At 38.5% G+C, this 22,622-nt stretch overlaps 1 protein-coding gene across 2 annotated transcripts; it reads left to right on the top strand.

Moving 5' to 3' along the window:
* Positions 1-2,244: 2,244 nt before the first annotated feature.
* Positions 2,245-21,034, top strand: ELOC (elongin C). Of its 2 annotated transcripts, none has more exons than XM_043483455.1 (4): positions 2,245-2,463; positions 12,438-12,491; positions 14,536-14,679; positions 20,608-21,034. In XM_043483455.1, the coding sequence occupies exons 2-4, from the start codon at positions 12,488-12,490 to the stop codon at positions 20,796-20,798; spliced, it is 339 nt and encodes a 112-aa protein (XP_043339390.1). In that variant the 5' UTR covers positions 2,245-2,463; positions 12,438-12,487; the 3' UTR covers positions 20,799-21,034. The 2 variants fall into 2 exon arrangements, with proteins under 2 accessions (XP_043339390.1, XP_043339391.1); XM_043483456.1 differs by having other exon boundaries at positions 2,461-2,636.
* Positions 21,035-22,622: the final 1,588 nt, after the last annotated feature.

Raw genomic sequence — 22,622 nt, 5'->3', positions numbered from 1 at the left:
CTTTAACTTAAGCTTAAGGACAGAATGGTGTGATGGAAAAAAGAAAAGAGAATTTTTGGTAAACCCAGTATTTTATAAGAATCCTAAATACTTCTTTATACTGGGTTGGAAGTTAAACCAGGAGAGTCTTTTAGGAAAATAATTTGTCAACAGATTATCAAGAACTTTTAAAATGTTCATATTCTAAAGAAACAGAAACATGGTCAAAGATTTCTGCAGATCCTGAATACAATATTACATAAAGTGACTTGAAAATAAGGTCAATGTCCAACATTTAAGAAAATACTTAAGTGACTGATGGTACATTTAGACAGTGTAATTCTATAGACATTAAAAATGATGTTGTGGAGATTTTGGTTACAAAAGTGTGGGTTATTGAGGTTTGTTAAGTAGGAAAATAAATAGTATAAAGAACCATATAAATACAGTATAATCTATGTAAAAGTGTATTGAAATACCAAATGTATCTGCAATTTCTACATTTTTATAACCATGTATAATACATTTACTATATGTAAATAATAAATTATTATTTACATTATAAATAATATCCTAAGTAAATTTTGCATTTTTAAAAAACAATCCTTGACTAGATTTTAGCCCTAAATCTGGCATTAGTTAGCCTCAGCATCCTCACCTGAAAAATTCTATCATTTTCTAGGCAACTAACACAGTGATCCTTTTAGAAGGTGATAAGGCAATGAGGAAATGGACGTTTTAAGGGGTGAAAACAACACTCCTGAAGTAAAGGAGGAAAAGTTCAGTCGAAAATGAGCCCACAGACTCCTCATCCCATTGCCTCTCCACCTTACCAAACTCTATTCTGAGCTAATATAACCAAAAAACCTTAAGCATTTTTGCAAAGGCTTGGAAAAATTAACCCCCAACAGTCTGTCTGGTATTGCTTTTGCAACACTTTTTAATCTGCCAAATGAACTAAAAGTGTCTTTCAGGCAAAAGTCACTAATTAGGTCAACAAACTCTGGGTGCCTGTGTGTTCCTTTTGTGGACATCATTACACAACAGTCCTAGTTGAGCAACTTGCAATGGTGAGAGTCTTGGCCCTACATTCCTTTCATGCCTCAGTCCAGTAAACAGAGGGTGAACTTTATTTAGCTGTTTCACTCTTCCTGGAAGGGTGCCTAAATTTCACCACAGGAAAGCAAGTAAAGGCGGCTCTGACTTATGATAGTTCAGTTTATAATTTCTTGACTTTATGATGGTGCAAAAGCTGTAAGATTCAGAAGAAACCATACACAATTTGGAATCTTAATCTTTTCCTGAGCTATATGCAGTATGAAAGATGCAGTATAATACTCTCTCCTCGGTTTTGAAGCTTCTAATCACTTACCCAATCAGGAGGGTAAACCACCTATACACTTACATTATGTTTTTCACATTCAGTACAGGAATCAATAAACTACCTGAGATAATCAACACTCTATTGTAAAATAAGCTTTGTATTTGATGATCTCAGCCCAACTGCCGTCTGATATAAGTATTCTGAGCACAGTCTAAGGTAAGCTAGGCTAAATTGTGTTGAATAGGTTAGGTCTACCCAGTGCATTTTAGACTGGTATTTTCAACTTCCCATGAGGTTTCAGGATAGAACCCTATCTTAAGTGGAGGTAAGATCTGTAAAAAGGATAGGCAGATGGGAGGAGTGGGGAGATAGTGCGCCGAGGAGACAGTGGGAGAAGACAGCAGAGGAAGGAGGGGCAGAGGGGGCGTGCAGTGACAAAGATGGTGTCAGAATTGAGTACTCGTGGCCGTAGTTTCTGTGTATGATTTCAGAATCCAAATGAGCAACCGGATGGCTGGAGGGAGACAGGATATGGGGTGAAGGCCTCCGAGTGGGGGTGGGGGGCGTGGCTGTTTTCAGTAAACACTGAAAGTACCGGGAAGAGAGGAAATGAGGCCAGCTATTTCACGAGCTGCCGAGATGCTCTTCAATAAGCTCTGCAACTTTTCACAAAAGACAGAAACTGCTTCATAAACAGCACGATCTTGTTAGCATAGAAACCGCACCCCCACTTTCCGACGTTTCTTCTGCGGACGTCTGCTACCTCTAGGCTTACCCGCAAAGGAGGGGCAGGGACAACCTCCAAAATTACCAGACTCTTTTAAGACTCGGCGTGAGAAACTACAAGTTCCAGGTTGCAGCGCTGACTCCGCCAAACACGTCAGTACCCACCAGAGAAACTACAAATCCCAGGATGCAATGCTGCCTCGGACCCCCGACCCCCTCCACTCCCAGCAACGCTTCAAGGATGAGGTCCCTTCGGAAATCAGATTAAGGTCGGCGCTGCATGCTGGGAATCAGAAGACCCAAAATAGGATTGGCTGAGACTTTTCCCGGCACCGCCGTCCTCTCAGGCTGGCCCGTGGGAGAAGGGAGAGGGCGCTGCGCACTTCCTGTAGACGCCGGCAAGCAACGGCCTCGGCGCGTCTCCGCCTCACCAGGTACTAATCTCCCGCGCGTAGAAAGCATCTGTGACCCAGCGGAAGTGATTCCTCTTGCTGCCCCGGAACCCACGGCGGCAGGCAGCTGGGGGTGGGGGGGCGGCCCTGGTGTAGGGGCTGTGGCGGTGCGCGGGGACCCGGTGCGGTGGCTGCGGTTGCTGCGGAGCTGACGAGTGAGTCTCGGGCTAGGGTGGGAATGGAGCTCTGGGCCCGCGTGGGGGACGGGGGAGGCTCGTACTGGGTGCTCTCGCCATCCCACTTCCCACCCCTTCCCATTTGGGCGGGGAAGGAACGGAAGCTTAACCTTCCCCTGCCGCTTCGGCTCCTGGTTTGGGGGAGGGGAGAGGAGGGCGGCGGGACCTTCCCTGGCGCGGCTCGGTGGGCTTGGAAAAGGGAAGAAGGAGGGGCGGCGGCTGGCGAGACTGGGCCTCTTCGGGGTTGAGCGCGAGGAGGGTGGAGTTAGGAGCATGGCAGCCCTGTCGCTTTTCCTTTTTTGCTTTCCCCGGGTGCACTCAGGCTCGTCCATTCCTTGGAGTCAGTCCCGTCACAGAAGAGGGCCCTCGCTCTTTCCTGAGGCGGGTCACCGAGAACTTTACCTTCGGGGCAACTTGTTGGGTGATCTCTGCCCGACTTGGTTTGGGTCTGTCGAGCATCTGCCGCCCAGTCTTACCTGATAGAGGCAGCTAGTGTCAAGTACGGTGGCCATTAAGTTTCTCCTGTGGACCTCTTTAGTATAGTTTATGGAGTTCGAGTTATTAGTGCGAGCATTTCTACTCTGCGTCGCCTTCAGTATAGAAAACAACCGAAATCCTTTAGAGTTTTAAAACCTTATTTTCAAACTGCCAAATTTGCTTTTTGATCTCCAGATAGTTTTCCTGTTTTGTTCAGTGGGCTAAAATGAGACATCTCCGATCTCGTTTACATTGTAATTGTGGTATAATTCATGCTGTTGAAACATCACTGTTCACATGTGGATTCATTCATTTCGGAGATAAAATGGCAAAGAGACAACTATGGCCCCTGTCGTCTGGATATTAAGTGCTTATTGCCAGTGATGATTTTTTCATAATTTTTAAAGGACTGTCCTTTTTCCTTAAGTATGTGATCGACCTAATAACCAATAACTACCATTCCAAAGTATATATATAAATTTATTTCAAATGGAAGATGCTAGTTTCTTTGCATTGTAATTCTGTAATATGATTAGGCAATAGTTTGTAGTCAGAAGTTAGAGTCAGTTCTATATATCAAGTTATAAAGTAATATTTGTATATTATAAATTGCTTTTTGGATTTTTTTTTGTAGATTTTTCAGTATTAGAAAATAATCTGAAATGTCTTTGTATTTACATTGGTATGTGTTAATGCATTGTGGGTAATCCGTCCTAAATGTTTACTGTTCCATTATTAAATAAGATCAGAAAAATCTCATCAGTGATTTCAAGCTTTGGTGATTAAGAAAACTATAATGCCATTCACTCAAATATTTATTGAGCATCTTCATCTTGTATATGTTAGGCACTATATATGAGGCCTGCCCTCTTGGAGCTTGAGGAAAGAGAGACTGTACATTAAGTAAGCAAATATAGTTTCAGATGGCGATAAGTGTAAAGAATATAACTAGATTTAGAGTTAGATTAAGTTAGGGTGACTAGGGTGGGAGTGTGTAATTTTGAAAGAGACGTGCTCAAGAAGACCCACTTCTCTGAAGACTTAATGTTTTGCTTGGAGACCAAAATAATGAAGATCTGAAGGAAGAATTTTTGAGAGAGCAGTAACTGCAAATGCATAGACCTCAAGAGAAATGAACTTGACCCATTACAATACTTAGAAGGTCAGTGTGGCTGGAGCATAAGGAAAAGTGATGGGAGATGAGAGCAGAATGGTTAGCAAGCAGTAAATCAAATGGAACTTTTTGCTTTGTTTGTAATGAGAAGCCATTAGAGGATTTTGTGTAGGGGAATGCTTTTGATGACTAAGTGCTGAGTGGCAAATTGAGTTGGAGGAAACTGGAGAAACTAGCTCCTAAGGCGACTTGTAGTAGTTCAGTTGAGCTGTGGTAGCTTGAACTAGAGATGTAGAGTTGGAAGTGAGAAGCAGTCTGATTTGGAGTATAATTTGAAGATGGAACCAAATGGGTCTTACTCTAACCCCAGGACAAAAAATCTGGAAGAATCACCTTGCTTTGCCCAAACATCTGGGTGAACAGTAGCACCATCTCCTGGAATGAGGAAGACAGGGGCAGGTGCACTGGTTTCTAAGCAATAAAGCAGGAGTTCTGTATAGAGTGTACTGAATTTGATAATTTTATACAGCTTAGAATATGTGCAGTAGTAGGCAATAGGATACCCACTACTGTTGCTCAGAGCAGAAGTCAGGCTCGGGAGATAATCTTGGAGTCATGTTTTATAGGTGGTACTTAAAAATATGGACCAGAGGACATCAAGAATATTGATGGAGAAGAGGACAGATGGCTGGGAAGGAAGCATTCTGGTCAGAGGAGCAGTGATGGGAACAGAAAGGCCAGGAGGGTGTGGCCTCTGTAATGCTAATGGAAGAAGAGATGGTGGAGTCAACTATAAAAGAGAAAGATGAGGATTAAAAATTGTCGTAGTGACCAAGTAATTGAAATTTGACAAAAGCACTTTGATTGGACTAGTAGTCTAAAAAGATTGATTATTGTGGGTTATGGAGAAGTTGTGGTCCTGATGATGTTACAGCGTTTGATGTGTTGATAGGAATAGGGGCAGAGCAAAGTGTTTGGATCACTGTGGTAGGAAGGATGATTTTTATGCAGCTTTTGAAACAGGAAAATGGACAAAGTATATGGTATATAGGTATGCAGGTAGGATGAAGGTGGAAAAGAGGCATTTGAAGTGATTTGTTCTGTTTTCTTGGTGAAATAAGTGAAGTTGTTAGGATAGGGAGGAGAGGAGTATGGGAGGTTTAAGAGAAGCTGTAAATTTTCTGAGTAGGAAAGCCAGTTAACTAGTTAGTTAGGGGGATCACTGTGATACCAAGTCCCTGTTTAAAGTGTGTGGCCATAGATTTAAAATTAGAGACCAGTCAAAATGGTTGTGAGTTTTCTTCAGCCAGTTCAGCTTTTTATTTGAGGCCTGAGCTGGGTAGAGAGTTGGACTGGCCAGGATTGGGATTTTGGGTGGGTTGGCTACATCAGAGGAGGAGCAGGGGGTTCAGGAGTATAGAGACTGTGACGTGTGTATGCTGCCAGCCCTCATGTTAACAGTGGACTGAAGCCTGCTCTGGGGTTGCTTTGTATTTGTTTTTTATTCTTAGTCCATTGTTGAAAGGTTTTTAAAAATTATTTTATAGTGCATAGAATGTATAATTGTTGTGTCCTGCTCTTTGGGACCCCGTGGACTGTAGCCCACTAGGCTCCTCTATCCATGGAATTTCCCAGGCGAGAATACTGGAGTGGGTTGCCATTTCCTTCTGCAGGGGATCTTCCCAACCCAAGGATCAAACCCATGTTTCCAGCACTGGCAGACTGATTCTCTACCACTAAGCCACCAGGGAAGTCCTTTTGCTCTTACTTTTTAGACTGAGACAAAGGAGTTTGGAGATCATTGCCTGAGAGGGAGATAAGGTTGGTTACAGGGTGTGGCAGACAGCCTCAGTGGAACACACAGCACTCTGGAGCTCTTGAGTTCTGTGCTGTGTGGGAGCCACTCTGCTTAATAAAGATGAGAAATTGGGAATTATGGGCATCTGTAGAGGGAGGGTGAATTTCAGATGGGTTCAGTCATAAAATGGTAGAGCTGGAAGGGACTTCAGACACAGTTTAGTCCAGTTTCCTCATTTGGGAGATTAAGAAACAGAAGTCTTATTACTTAAACCTATCTGAGTCTAAAGATAGAAAAAAAAATTTTTTTAATGTTTCAGCTGTGTTGCATGGCTTGTGGAATCTTAGTTCCTTGACCAGGGATTGAACCCATATCTTCTGCATTGGAAGCTCAGAGTCATAACCACTGTACCACCAGGGAAGTCCCAGAATGAGAATTTTATATCATCCTGAGACACAAATTCAGCAACACAATAAGCACATTCTAGGCAAAATATTCTAATGTCTTTTTATCAACTAGAATTGTGTAACTTCTGTCAATTTGTATTAATGGCCAAAGCCTCTCTAATTGCCTCTTCAAATAGTCCTAAACATTAATTTTTGGTTAATGTAATTTACTTCATTTTCCAAAGTAATTATATTCTTACATATTATTATTAAGAACAAATTATCAGGCTGACTGACCATTGTTTCCTTCATAAGCAGCTTAGTTCCACATACTTGTTTCTTTTTAAAAAATCAGTTTTAAATCATAGTTTTCTAGTTAAATAACTAGAAATAACTAGTACTTTCAGACATGTATTTCAATGCTCTTTTTAAAAAAAAATTGAAGTGTCATTGACCTACAATAATACATTAGTTTCAGATGTACAGCATGTGCTGTGCTTAGTCGCTTAGTTGTGTCCAGCTCTTTGTGACCCTATGGACTGTAGCCCACCAGGCTCCTCTGTCCATGGGGATTGTCCAGGCAAGAATACTGGAGTGGGTTGCCATGCCCTCCTCCAGGGGATCTTCCCTGCCTTGGTATCAAACCCAGGTCTCCCACATTGCAGGCAGATTCTTTACAGTCTGAGCCACCAGGGATGATTCAGTATTTCTGAACATTACAAAATGATCACCACGATGGTAAGTCTAGTGCCGTCTGGTACTACACAAGGATGCTAAAATATTTGACTGTATTCCCCATGCTTTGTGTTTTATCCACATGTTTCATGACTCCTAACTGGAAGTTTGTTACCTCTCTTTTTTTTTTTCCGAATTGAAGGATAATTGCTTTCAGAATTTTGTTGGTTTCTGCCAAATATCAACATGAATCAGCCGTAGGTATGTGTGTGTCCCCTCCCAGGTTTTGTACCTCTTAATCTCCCTTGTCTGACTCATTCCTCCACCCTATTCCCGTGGCAACCCCCGGTTTGTTCTGTGACTCTGGTTCCGTTTTGTTACATTTGTTCATTCATTTTGGTGTTTAGATTCCACATGTAAGTGAGATCATACAGTTTTTGTCTTTCAGTCTTTGACTTACTGACTTATTTTACTTAGCATGATACCCATGTTGTCGCAGATGGCAAGATCTCATTCTTCTTATGACTGAGTAATACTCTTTTGTATGAATAATCTTGTATTGTGTATGTCCCATCTTTATCCATTCATCTGTTGATGGGCACTTAGATTGCTTCCATATCTTGAGTTTTGTAAATAATGCTAAAATGAATGCAGGGGTGCATGCATTTTTTTTGAATTAGCATTTTTGTTGACTTTAGAAAAAATCTGCAGAAGTGTAACGCTGGATCTATGGTAGTGCTATTTTTAATTTTTTGAGAAACTTCCATGCTGTTTTCCGTGGTGGCTGCATCAATTTACAGTCCTACCAATGCTGTGTAAGGGTTCCCTTTTCTCCACATTTTTGCCAGTGCTTGTTATTTATTAATTGTCAAAAATGATGATAGCCATTCTGATGGGTCTCAAGTGGTATCTTATTACAGTTTCTATTTGCATTTCCCTGGTGATTTTTGATGTTGAGCATCTTTTCATGTATTGGTTGGCTATCTGTGTGTCGTCTTTGGGAAAATGTCTATTCTGGTCCTCTTCTCATTTTTCAGTTGGGTTGGTTGGGGGGTTTTGATTTTGAGTTGTATGAATTCTTTAAATATTGGGTTAGCCAAAAAGTTTATTCTGGTTTTTCCTTAAGATGTTAACGAACTTTTTTTGTTGTTGTTCAGTCACTCAGTTGTGTCCTACCCTTTTCGACCTCATGGACTGCAGCGCATCAGGCTTCCCTGTCCTTCACTATCTCCCAGAGTTTGCTCAAACTCATGTCCATTGAGTTGATGATGCCATCCAACCGTTTCATCCTCTGTAACCCTCTTTCCTTCTGCCCCAGCCTTTTCCAGCATCAGGGTCTTTTCCAGTGAGTTGACTCTCCGCGTCAGGTGACCCAAGTATTGGAGCTTCAACTTTGGCCAACCCCATATTTTGGGTATTAACCCCTTATCAGACATACTGTTTGCACACTTCTCCCATTCAATAGGTGGCCTTTTAATTATGTTAGCAGTTTCATTTGGTTTGCATAAGCTTTTTCTTTAGTTTGATATAGTTCCATTTGTTTACTTTTGCTTTGTTTTCCTTGCCTGAGGAGACATATCCCACAGAATACTGCTAAGACCAGTGTCAAGGAATGTACTGCCTATGTTTTCTTCTTGGAGCTTTATGATTTCAGGTCTTATGTTTAAGTATTTAATACACTTTTGAGTTTATTTTTGTATATGGTGTGAGAAAGTTCAGTTTTGTTTCTTTTGCATATAAGCTGCCCAGTTTTCCCAACACCATTTGTTGAAGAGGCTGTCTTTTTCTCACTGAATATTTTTGTTCTTTTATCATAGATGAATTGATCATGTAACTGTGGTCTCATTTCTGGGCTCTCTGTTCTGCCATTAGTCTATGAGACTGTTTTTACATACTGTTGGGATTGCTGTAGTTTGCAGTATGGAGAAGGAAATGGCAGCCCACTCCAGTATTCTTGACCGAGAAAGCCCATGGACAGTGGAGCCTGATGGGCTCCAGTCCATGGGGTCGCAAAGAGTCAGACACGACTGAGCAGCTGACCACAGCGTAGCATGCCTTCTGCATCTTACGTGTAAGACTCCTTTCATCACTGAGCGCTAGACAGCAGCACAGCAGCTTGTAGTGGAATTTAAAAGCAGGGAACATGTTCCCTCTGACTCTATTCTTTCTCAGAATTGTTTTGGCTATTCAGGGTCATTTTTATATATTTTCCTGCAGAAAACATGAGTTTAATCGGTGAGAAATCATTTATTTTTCATAAATGGCATGAAACTATACCTATCATTCTTTTCTGCTTTTAAAAAAAATCAACAGTTTATCTTGGTGGTATTTCCATGTTATTATATACATATATTTTAACTTAATCTTTTTCACTGCCCCGGAATGTTTCATAAGTTTATACTGTTTTTGTTTCATATTACCCATTTCCCCTCCCATTCAAATCTTGGATCTTAGCAAGTTTTAATGTTTTAGTTTTCATGTGGCCATTGGAATCAAACATTTTTATAGGGATCTGTGAGCTATTTTTGTATTTTTTTCTTCTGATATGTTTCTAGAGTTCAGTGGGTTTTTTTTTTTTTTTTTAACATTTGGTTCTTTAATCGCTATTGTATTCTTGTAAGTAATGAGTCAGACATCTGCAGAACTGTAGATTTGCAGCTGTTGCGCTCATCTGCTTTGCTAATCCAAGCAAGTCAGCTGAAAAACTGTTAGAACTAGTAAGAGAGTTCTGTGAAGATGATGGAATACAAGATCAACTCACCGAATGTAAAAGATTTTCTTTAAAACACCAGCAATAGCCTTTCAGAAAGTATAGCATAAAACAGATCTCATTCATAATGGGAACTGTCAAGTACTAAAAGTAGACCTAACAAGAAATGTGTGATCACAGAATGGGGACTTGCCCAACTCTTTAGCAAAAGCATGTTTATGACACTGTTGTGTGATTAAAACTAGGGATATTGGTCAGGTAATAAACAAGATTGATGGAACAGAATACAATCTAGGAATCCATGTAATATAGTGTATGATAGTAATATAGTAGTAATATAATGTATGTAGTAATATAGTGTATGATAAAGGTAACATTTCAAATAAGGGATGGGCAGTTAAAAGATCTTTTTGGTGTTCAATGACACTAGGCTGAAAACTGACTTCAGTATAGGCCTTAGGCTCACCAGAATTTCTGTTTTTTACCAAAACATTTTTTAAAAAATGCTAAGAGTAATTTTATATATGACACTTTAAAAGCACAATGACATCAAGCCTTTGTTCATGTCTTCTGCCTAGAACTATTCTCAACCCACTGTTCAACCACTTCCTTTTACCTACCTAATTTGTATTTCGAGAACTCGCTCAGTTACGGAGTAAATGTTCACACTGAGCTTTTGTAACTCCAAACTTACATTTATATATATATAAATATATATATATGTATATCTGTGGGTTAAGTCCAAATTTAATCATTTCAGTTATTTTAACTTCTTAGGTATCAGAGTCTATCTACTCTTGCTGATGTTGATTTACTCTTTGTTACTAATGGGGAGCTCCCTTCCCCACCCAACCTTTAACCCTTGTATAAATTATGGAATTTATTTACTATATTAAGAAGTCTGTAGAAAAACTGTTGCTACCCAGAGGGCTTCTAAGGTGTGACTTTTCATGGTTGCTTAGCAACTGCTAGTTAAATAAACATCCTAAAGGTTTTCCTCTGGAGATTTTTTAAAGAAAAGAAATTCTTGAAATTCTACCTTTTTAGCATCTTTTCCTTTTGTGTGTGTGTGTTTTAGGATGAGTACAAAGCAGTATGAACAGAAGAAACTAATAATGACTGAAAAATGTGTTAAATTGCTAACTGTTATTACCATAAAATGACATAGTACTGGTTTTAAATTTTAAATAACTATTCAAGGATTTATATTGGCACCTCTCAACAGTAGTCGAAAAGAAGTTTTAACAGGAGCCAGAATTCATTACCATGGCTTTATGGAATAATGGAAGGGAATGTGGGCTCTAAAGCAAACCTATCTGGGTTTAAATTCTCATGTTGCCACTTAAGCTATGGAAGCCTTGAGCGAGTAGAGCAGCCTCTTAGTGTTTCCTAGTCTCTACAACGGTAGTGACGCCTTCCCTGTGGAAGTATTGTTTTAAAATAAGATAATGTATGCAAGGAATTTAATGCAGTGTTTACACTCATTAGACCCTCAACTTGGTACTAATGTTATGTTGCCTGCTTTAGACATTATCTCCCTCCGTTCTTGGAGAGTGTTCTAGACTAACATTTAATTTTTACTCCTACTCTGTCACTCCCTGGAGCGAATCATTCAGCCTCACTATACATCAATGGTATCATTTTTTAAGGTGAGGGATTACATAGATTTAGGGCTTCCCTGGTGGTGGCTTAGATGATAAAGAATCTGCTTGTAATGCAGGAGCCCAAGGTTCGATCCCTGGATTGGGAAGATACCCTGGAGAAGGGAATGGCTATTCACTCCAGTGTTCTTGCCGGGAGAATTCCATGGAGAGAGTAACCTGGAAGGCTACAGTCTGTGGGGTTGCTAAGAGTCAGACACAACTGAACAACTAACACTTTAACTCGACATAGGTTTATTTGTCAGGAGTTTCTTAGAGAACAGGGTAATTAGGATATGCTGTTTTCCTGGTAATGACATAAAAATAATGTTGGGAGAAATAAAATCCTCCTTTGAAGAAATGCTGTTAAAATACAAATTGCTGGAAATGTGAGCTCTTTTAGCAATCATTTCTTTTGTAAAATTTAAGATTTCTCAAAAATTAATTTTTAACTCCTTCATTGTTAAATCTCAGAACTTTGGTAGCCTCTGTGCAGAATGGAGGGAACAGTAACCTGTATTATACATGTGCACACTTAGCTAAGAAGAGGGCAGGCCTTATGTTTTTTTTCTCATGAAAGTCACATCCTTGGGTTGATCATGTCATTCATTTAGCAAATACTTGCTTTAGTGTTTACCAGTGTCTAGCAGATATAATATACAAAGATGATTAAAGCCATGAGTCACTTTCAAGTTCAGTTCAGCTCCTAATGAACAACATCTGTATTTTTAAACTTGTCAGAATAGTTACCGTAAAAAGGTAGGAGACAAAGCTGTATTTAGAGTCCCCTGTCCTGCAGGTGGTCTTCTCTCAGATGTTCAGAAACTTGATACTCTTCCCTATTGTGGTGACTGGGGAACTTACCTAGCTGAGAGAGACCGAGTCCTTGCACTTGTAACACTAAAGGATGTATTAAATAATAATGGGTGAAAACATGTTACTCTGGCATTGATCTCAATATAGCATTGTTATATTTTCAGGAAACTACTAAAGTTCCTGTGGACGCAAAGTAGAATTTCATAAGAACATAATGGGTAAGTTATATGAAAGTAATTTTGTCATTCAGTTAGTTGAAGCTTTCTTCTCAAAGGTAGACCTTCAGAGTTGGTGAATGCAAGTAAGAAAATAGAGTGGATTGAAAATTAGTTGTTTATATCAACAGCTGTGTTTACTATATGTTTCTGAAAGGTAGATCAGTAACATTATTGTGCCAGATTTAATTTGTGATTGCTAGTGAGTAATTGTTACTTAAGAAATTAGAAACTCTCCTAACAGACATGGAAAATGGTTTCATTTCAAAAAAAAAAAAACCCAAAGTCACTAAATGTATAAATTTAAGTAATTGATAATTATTTTTATTTTTGTTCTCAGAGGTTGGCAAAAACTTAAAAATCTGTATGCTTGAATAGTCTGTGATTTAGAAGTTACTTGCATTTTTGAGTCCCCCAGCTTTTTACTATGAAAAATTGTAAGAATAATACACTGTGGCCTTTACCAATTAATGTTTTGCCATATTTGCTTTTCCTGTGTGTGTGTGTTTATATACCCACATATACATACAAAAACACACATAAGCCTTTTTGCCTGTATTTATTTAGTTGTACGTGTGATACTCAAGGAGTCTCCCAGGTGGTTCAGTGGTGAAGAATCTGCCTGCCGATGCAGGAGCTGCAGGAGTCTGGTTTGATTCCTGGGTTGGGAAGATCCTCTGGAGTAGGAAATGACAACCCTCTGTAGTATCCTTGCCTGGAGAATTTCATGGACAGAGGAGCCTAGCGGGCTACAGTCGATGGGGTCACAGAGTTGGCCACAACTGAGCATGCAGCACGTAAAACTCCATACTGAACACTTAAGCATGCATCTCCCTGATTCAGCCCATATTCAAAATTTCAGTTTCTTCAATAGTGTTCTTCACAGTGGGTTTATTCTTTTTAAATCAAGGGTCCAGTCAAGGATTACTTCCTGTATTTATTTATATCTTTGTCTCCTTTAAATAGTTTCCTACTTTAGAGATTGGGTGAGGAGTGAAGTCTTCCCTAGCACATTTAAATTTAGGTTTGTCTGAATGGTTCCTCCTGATTAGATTCAGATTAAACAATTTCGGCAATGGTAGAACATGAGTGATTTTGATATTTATTAATCTCAGTTTTAGGAATTTGTATTAACAGATGAATGAGTGAATGTATGTTTGTAATTAAACAGGGCTTCAGCTTTTGTACTTCTCACTAAGGCTTCCTGAGTTTTTAGAATGAGCTTTAAGATGTTTTCTTTCAAATATTGGTAATCATAAAAATTTAAATTCTGTCAGTACAAACATGTAAAGTTATACATGTGAGAAAAGATTATAAACAGATGTATAAAAATACATACTCCCTCAAAAAGTTACATTGCACAAACTCCTCTGGCTAAACCCAGCATGGAGGCAGTGGAGGTAGCTGCTAGCTACTTCACCTGTGCTTTGAATTTTTAAAGATGATACTTGTCTATATTCATTACTTCAGTATTCATGGAATAATTTAAACTGAGCAGTAAAACATTTTGGTCATTTTTTATGCATCAAGAGTAAAATGCTGAGTAAAGAAAGCCCTAATTTTGAGAATATGGGCTTGTCAGAAGTTGCACTCAAATGGCATACAAACATCTATTCCAAAATACAGTATACATTTTATTTTTAAAATGAGAGTTTCAAATAACAGATTTAAAGTTTTACTATTTGAATGTTTTCTTTTAGTCTTAAATTCGAATGTGCTGCTATGTTCACGAATTGTTACTATTCCCTTGAAAATACTGGTACATTTTTGTCTAAAGTAAACATCCTTGGGAGTTCCTTGGTGGTCCAGTGGTTAGCACTCAGCACTTTTCGCTGCCATGGTCCAGGTTCAATCCGTGGTCAGGGAACTGAGATCCCACAAACTGTGCGGTTAGAATATTTATAGACTAGTTATACAAGAAGTTAAAAACTTTAAAATCTTGGGAAATGATCCAGGTCTGAGTTATTCAAATACTAACTTTGGTAAACCTGTTTGTTTTTAATCCATTTTGTAAGTCAGAAATCATTTTACTACTTCCTTACTTTAGATGGAGAAGAGAAAACCTATGGTGGCTGTGAGGGCCCTGATGCCATGTATGTCAAGTTGATATCTTCAGATGGTCATGAATTTATTGTAAAGAGAGAACATGCGCTAACATCAGGAACAATAAAAGCCATGTTGAGTGGCCCAGGTAGGTACATTTCTTTATTTCCTCTTAATATATTGTGTCTTCACTTTCAATGTGTGATGAATGTGATTTAAGTTGAATTAGATAACTCATAACATTAAAAGAGAGACACTAACTGTTCTAACATTAATTATTGCATGATTTTGTTGCATTCCCTGGTGGCTCAGGTGGTAAAGCCTCTGCCTGCATTGCAGAAGACCCGGGTTCGATCCTTGGGTGGGGAAGATCCCCTGGAGAAGGGAATGGCAGCCCACCCCAGTATTCTTGCCTAGAGAATTCCATGGACAGAGGAGTCTGGCGGGCTACCGTCCATGGGGTCGCAGAGTCGGACATGACTGAGCAGCTAACATTTTCACTATGTTGCATTGGGGAAAAATAGCATCTGCTATTTCCTGTTTTCAGTTATTTACTGCAGTTTTATTAAGACCAAACTGATTATTTTGTAACGGGAAGGATCGTTTCCCTCTGTTAGTTTCCTTAGTGAGTTTACCACAGAAGGACTGTGATTGGTGATTTGTGCTCCTGGTTACATGTGAAGTTTATGTAAGTTACTGCCTCCCAAATATCTATTCTTACTTTTACCTCAAGAAAGTTTTTCTTGAGGATTGGAATTTCTGGAGCATACAGTAATTCGATGCTTAACTCTTAGAGGAAATGCTGAACTGTTTGCACTGTGGCTGAACCATTTTACATTCCAACCAGCAGTGTATGAAGGTTCCGGTTTCTCCACATCCTCTCTGACATTGGTTATTTTCTGTTTTTCTGATTCTAGCCATCTTAGTGAGTGTGAAGTGGTATCTCTTTACATTGTCCTTTGGATTAGCAATTCCCTAATGACTAACGATGTTAAACATAACGATGTTATGTGCTTTTTGGTCATTTGTATATCTTCTTTTGAGAAACATCTGTTCAATTCTGTTGCCTATTTTTTTAGTTGACTTGTGTTTCTGAGTTGTTAAGAGTTCTGTATAAATTCTGGGTGACTTCCCTGGTAGCTTAGCTGGTAAAGAATCTGCCTGCAGTGCGGGAGATCTGGGTTCAGTCCCTGGGTTGGGAAGATCCCCTGGAGGAGGGCGTGGCAACCCACTCCAGCATTCTTGGCTGGAGAAGCCCATGGACAGAGGAGCCTGGCGGGCTCCAGTCCATGGGATCGCAAAGAGTCGGACACGACTGAGCGACTAAACACAGCACATAAATTCTGGACACTAGATCCTTACCAGATACATGATTTGCAAATATGTTCTGTATTCTGTAGGCTGTGTCTTTTTCTGAGAGGCTGCTGCATTGGATCTTCATTGCAGCACATAGAATCTTTGTTGTGTCGTGTGAGATCTTTTGCTGTAGCACAGACTCTAGTTGTGGCGTGTGGACTTAGCAGACTCAGTAGTTGTAGCACTTGGGCTTCATTGCTCCACACGAACCCTCGTCCCCTGCGTTGCGAGGCAGATTCTTTTTTTTTTTTTTTTTTTTCTTTTCAAGCTTTTAGCATTTGTATTGGAGTACAACCAATTAACAAACAATGTTGTGATCATTTCAGGTGACCAGCAAAGGAACTCAGCCATACGTTTGCATGTATACATTCTCCCCCAAACTTCCTTCTCATCCAGGTTGGCAAGGCAGAATCTTACCCATTGGACCACCAGGACAGTCCTTTGATAGTGTCTTTTGATGTACTAAACTTTTTTTATTTTGATGAAATCCAATTTATTTTCTCTCTTGTTGTTTGTGATTTATGAGTCCTTTCTAAAAATCCATTGCCAAATTCAGTGTCATGAAGATTTACCCTTTTGTTTTCTTATGAGTTCTGTGGTTTAAGCTCTAACATTTAGGTCCTTGATATTAAGTTAATTTTTTATATAGTGTGAATCAACTTCATTCTTTTGCATGTGGACATCCCAGTACTATTGAAGAGATCATACTTTACTCCCTTGAATGGTCTTGGTCTCCTTGTTGATATCAGTTGGCCATAAGTGTGTAGGTTTATTTCTGGACTCTGAATTCTTCCTGTTGGTATATGTATCTGTCCTTATACCTGTATAGCACTGTTTTGATTTCTGCAGCTTTGTAGTAAGTTTTGAAATTAGGAAGTGTTAGGCCTCTAACTTATTCTTTTTCAAAATTGTTTTGGCTATTTGGGATCCTTTGCAATCCCTTTTTTATATTTTTTACTATGGAAATTTTAAAACAACCCAGATATGGAGAAAATAGCATAATATGCCTTCCTGTACCCATCAACCAGCTTCGGTAGTTACCAGTATTTTGCTAATCTTGTTCCATCTTTCTGACTTTAAGAGTATTTTAAGCAAACTTCTGACATAATGCCATTTCATTTGCAGAAATCTATGATTGTTCCCCTGCAAACTCTTTTTTTTCTTTCCGAGACCATCAGTTTTGTTTTTTTTTTTTTCCCATTTATTTTTATTAGTTGGAGGCTAATTACTTTACAATATTGTAGTGGTTTTTGCCATACATTGACATGAATCAGCCATGGATAGACCATCAGTCTTACTAGAGACAAGGTTATTTGTATAATGTCGACATCCAGATTAGACTTAAGTCATGTTTCATCTTGAAAACTCATAATTAGAACTCTGGAGGCTTGATTAAAATTCAGTTCATCTCTCTAACAAGAGTACTCTGTAGTTAGAACTCTTATATTCCTGTTGTATCGTGTCTTTTAGCAATGCCAAGACTGGTTAGTGGGTTCCAGAGTTATCAAGCTGATTGGTCCATGAGCAGTTCCCCAGTCAGTCTTTCATATAATAGTTTTAGCATTCACTGGGGCTATTACTGAAATTTACTTCATTCAGAATTATAAAACAGGGATTTTCTAATTCTTGTGTTTCTTCTGGACTTATTACTTAGAATTCTCCAATAAAGAACTGTTTGGTTACCCTGAAATACAACCTGTACAGGGGGAAAAAAAAGATAAACACTTGATTTTTTATTTCCCTTCTAATTTTTCAGAGTAGCGAATTGGTTCTCCAGCATCTTCCTATAGTAAAGAGTGTTTGTTTTGTTTGCATGTATACATATATGTGGGATATTTTTCAGGCCTGTGCAGTCATTTTTACTGATGTTCAGATTGCTCCATTTGCTCCATTTTTACGCCAGAGGGGGCACATCAAGTTGGCTTCTGCGTCCTTGTGACACGGCTATATTAGTCTTGGATATCTACTGCTTTCTGTAATAACAAAAGTTCTCAAAATGAACAAAATGTTCATTTTGTGCACTATTTCTCAATCCTGAAAACAACTTTTTCTAAAGAGCCCTGGTTTTTTTGTTTTTGGTTGGCTGGGGTTTTTTTAGTGGAAAATGGTACTTGGAGGCCCCTCTCTGGTGCTAGCAGTACTTGTTGCTCCTGAGTTGAATTCCTTTCAGACTTTTCTTATGGACAGAACTAGGATGTACTTGAGGGGGGAAATTCAGGAATGCCAACAAAATCTTAGTTAAAAATTAAGATTAGAGAATTTTGGCTTCTTTTGTAGGCCTGATCTCCTTTAACATAAAACCAACTTTCATGTAAACATTAGTTTACATGAAAAGGAATGTATACTGATACATGCACCTTCAAAACATTATGCTAAGTGAAAGAACCCAGACATGAAAAATCAAATATTGTATATCTCCATTTGTATAAAATATCCAGAATAGATGATTTCATAGAGACGGAAAATAAATTGGTGTTTTCCAGAGACTGGGGTGTGGGGGGAGGTGGGAAATAATTGCTTAAAGAGTGTGTGCGTAAAAAAAAAAAAGAGTGTGTGCGTGTGTGCTCACTTGTTCAGTCGTGTCCTACTCTTTGTGACCCCATAGATCATAGCCCATCAGGATTCTCTGTCCATGGGATTTTTCAGGCAAGAATACTGGAGTGGGTTGCCATTCCTATACCAGGGGATCTTCCCAACCCAGGGATTGAACCTGGGTCTCCCACACTGGCTGGAGAATTTACTGCCACCTGGGAAGCCCTGCTTAAAGGGTACAAGGTTTTATCTGGGATGACAGAAATGTTTTGGAACCAGAGGAGAGTGGATGGCTGCCCAGCACTGGGAAGTACACTGAATCACGCATCTTAGACGGGGACTTTTGTGTTATGTGCATTTCACCTCAAAAAAGCACTGTTTGTCTAGTGTCAAAGGCTTAACAACTGCCTGTTGGTAATATTTCATGCTTATGTTCAAGCAAGAGAATTGTAGTTATTGGCAAACAAAAGGTGACTTCATTGCTATGAATTATTTGTTGGTTCCTCTCCTTTTTTCTCATCCCAGCCTACCCCTAACCAACAGACATTAATAGAAAACTTTTAAAATACTCTTTTCTCAGAAAGTACATTTTTCTGTCTTTTTTTATTCAGTGCACAGTGCTAATGCTAGACGGTCAAGAAAATATTTTAACCTAATAGTAAAGGCTAAATTATCTTAAGTTTGTATAGTTAAATTTTGAGAGATCACTAAAAACAGTTTATGAACTGTTATTAAAGGGAAATATAATGACTTACGAGATCTCATTAACATGATCATGTTTTTAAAAACTAAAGAGGAAAACAGTGGATTTACTTCCTTGAAAAGATTTTTTTAAATTAGTGTTTCACTTATTGTTTATATTTACATGGCAACATAGCACAGAGCTCCTGATTATCGTAAATACTCGATTCCCTAGACTAGTGGTCCCCAACCTTTTTGGCACCAGGGACCAGTTTTGTGAAAGACAATTTTCCCACAGACTTGGGGGCTGGGGTAGGGGAGTAGTTTGGGAATGATTTGTGCATTACATTTAATGTGCTCTTTATTTCTATTATTATTGCCTCAACTCCCCCTCAGATCCTCAGGCATCAGGTCCTGGAGGTTGAGGACTCTAGACCCAGACTGGATCTTCTGTGTTTCTGGTCAGAAATCAGAGCTAGCTACTTCATTTGATGCAAGTTGGGTTTATCCTTTTTGCATTACATTAGTCTGCCATAACAAAATACCAGTGACTGGACGACTTAAACAGAAATTTAGTTTCTCACAGTAGTTATTCACATCCCAAAGGATGGGAATAAAGATTTGGCAGGGTTGGTTTCTTCTGGGGCCTCCCTCCTTGCCTTGTAGACAACTGTCTTCTCCCTGTGTCTTCACATTGTTGTCTAACCTCTGTGTGTCTGCAACCTAACCTCCTGTTCTGATAAGTGAAAGTTGCTCAATCATGTCCGACTCTGCAACCCTGTGGACTGTAGCTTGCCATGCTTCTCTGTCCATGGAATTCTTCAGGCAAGAATACTGGATTGGGTAGCCATTCCCTTCTCCAGGGGATCTTCCCAACCCAGGGATTGAACCCAGGTCTCCCGAATTGCAGGTGGATTCTTTGGGCAATAAGTATATATTTAACTTTATAAGATAGTGTCAGACTGTTTTCCGAAGTGGTTGTACTGTTTCACATTCTATCTGGCAATGTCTGTAGAGTTTAAATTTCTTGCCATAGTTTATTTTGGGTAATTTTAATTTACTTTATCTCTTTATTCATATGTGTGCATGTGCATGCTCAGTCATCTCTCGACTCTGCAGCCCCACGGACTGTAGCCTGCTAGGCTGCCCTGTGCATAGCATTTTCCAGGCAAGAATACTGGAGTGGGTTGCCATTTCTTACACCATTCTCCAAATGACTCGAAGTTACTTGGTTTGTTTTATTGGATTAGTACTTTAATGATAAAGTTATGAATTTTCAAAGAGCCAAAATTCTCTTTGCAGATGAACAAGGTGGAAGTCTAAAGTCAAAACATGACATGAAAAGTTCTGATAAGGATACCAGTCAAGTTGGTCCAGGACCTTAATTGCTTGTCTCCAAATATAGTCCCATTTGGGATTATTAGGAGTTAGCAATTTTGGAGGAACATAAGAATTTGGAGGAAAACACAGTTCAGCCCTTACATCACAAATTCCTTTTCTTTTCCAGGTCAGTTTGCTGAGAATGAAACTAATGAAGTCAATTTTAGAGAGATCCCTTCACATGTGCTATCGAAAGTATGCATGTATTTTACCTACAAGGTTCGCTACACTAACAGCTCCACGGAGATTCCTGAATTCCCAATTGCACCTGAAATTGCACTGGAACTGCTGATGGCTGCGAACTTCCTAGATTGTTAAATAAAATAAATTATAATAAACTGTTAACTCTTTTTCAGTATTTAATACCTGTAGTTCAGTTAGTACTTTTTTCATATATAGCATGTTGCCTGTGTGCAGTTGAACTTTAAAGTTCATTGCAAAGCAGATTATCTTCTGTTCTTTTGCATAGCAATCAGAGTTGAAGTTTGTTTGCTACATCAACAAATTAAGGACATTTTCACAAATTGAGAAATAAACAAATATACCAATTCGTAGGTGGTTTTGCCTTATCCTTTGGATGTGATTTTTTTAAATAAGAGAAATGATGATACAGTAAATGCTGAAATTTAGGCATAAATTGAACACGTTCTACAGGTAAATAATGGGGCTACGTATTTTTATGTTCTTAGTGTTTTTTTTAAAAAACCTATTCTGATCTTATAGCTGTCATTAGCATTACTAGAGTTATGCAATTGCATATAATTGCATTATAAACATGTTTATAACTTAGCCAAAATATTGATTTTTATAACTGTCAAAGACATGAGAGTTGAAATTTCTTATGTGTCTTTTGATAAACTGCAGTATTGTTTTAAGTGTATCTTGTCTTTTTGTTTATTGCTACAATTTAAGAACTTTATTTAAAATCAGTTTTGGAAGATTACTAGATACAGCTTTTGGAGCAGGGACTTTTTGAACTATAGCTTCATGGTCAACAAGTAAATTACACATGCATTTGGTTTCATGTACATTGTGCATTTTGGCCAATCCAAAGTACTGTACTTTCATTGACTATAGTTTCCTTTGCAGTATTCATTCTCACATAGTCCCTTGTAGGTACACTTCTCATTATTTAAATATGCTTTAAAAGACTCATGAACTTCATCTAGATCCTGAGAACAAGACTTCTCTGAACTATTTTAGTCTTCCTCCATTCAGCTGAAATGTTATAAAATACTGAAACCTGAAGAGATGCAGTGCAGATCATATAATGCACTTTGATATAGTTTATCATCTTCTGTAAACGCATTTCCCAGTAGACAGGATGTCGTAATCTGGGTCTTCTCCTGAAGTCAAACTTACAAAAGAGGCCTTTTCAGCTTCTATACTAAGACAAAAAAAGTTTTTTTTTTTAAGAACTATAAGATGTCTCTGCTTAGTCATGGGAAAAGAAGCACTAGAGTTGGATTTACTATAGTCTTCATCCTAGTAGTAAAACAAAGCTGTTACTACAGGGTCTATAAATTTAAATCTTCAGCTTACTTCTTTGAGACTGGTTTAATATGGACCAGTTTTTCTGGAACCTGCAAAGACCATAAACAACCAAGATCTATAAAAGTAATTTTTCCACTTAGAAGACCTCACAGTGTACTTTCCAGCTTATTGAAAGCAATTATATATAAATGTTAATTGCATATATTTTAGTAACTTCTTAAGACATACTGGTACATTTTTTTTTTTTTTCAAGAGAGTAAGACATAACTGGTACATAGTATAGAAGATTATCAAGTACAAGAATTATATTCTGCTACTTGGTGACAAATAATGCCAATTATAAACCTAAATGGTGATCTTAAAGGTCAAGGTAATAGCTAGAATAAAGTTTAACTTTGACCCATTTTAGTAGGTTACTTTGTATGTTAGATCCAGAAGTAACCTCAAGTTTAAAATATTGAAACAACTGAAAGATTAGGAAAACTTATCTTGTGGCAAATGATACTTGCATGTTAATAAAGACTATTGACTGAAAGGTTTGATGAACACTTGGTGTTTGATCTTTTTAGCCTTAATTTTCTGTTTTTCTGAGGATGTATGAAACTGTTTGCTTCAGTACATCTGTCAGATGACAATAGTAGGAATTTT

This window comes from Cervus canadensis, chromosome 12, assembly GCF_019320065.1.
Source record: "Cervus canadensis isolate Bull #8, Minnesota chromosome 12, ASM1932006v1, whole genome shotgun sequence".
Lineage (NCBI taxonomy): Eukaryota > Metazoa > Chordata > Mammalia > Artiodactyla > Cervidae > Cervus > Cervus canadensis.
Note: the sequence above shows the minus strand (reverse complement) of the source record. Positions and strands in the feature narration are given on the sequence as shown.

Excerpts from the sequence above, each read along its gene's own strand:
- ELOC (XM_043483455.1), top strand. Across the intron at positions 14,680-20,607 it reads AGCCATGTTGAGTGGCCCAG|GTCAGTTTGCTGAGAATGAA; the intron begins GTAGGTACATTT and ends TTTCTTTTCCAG.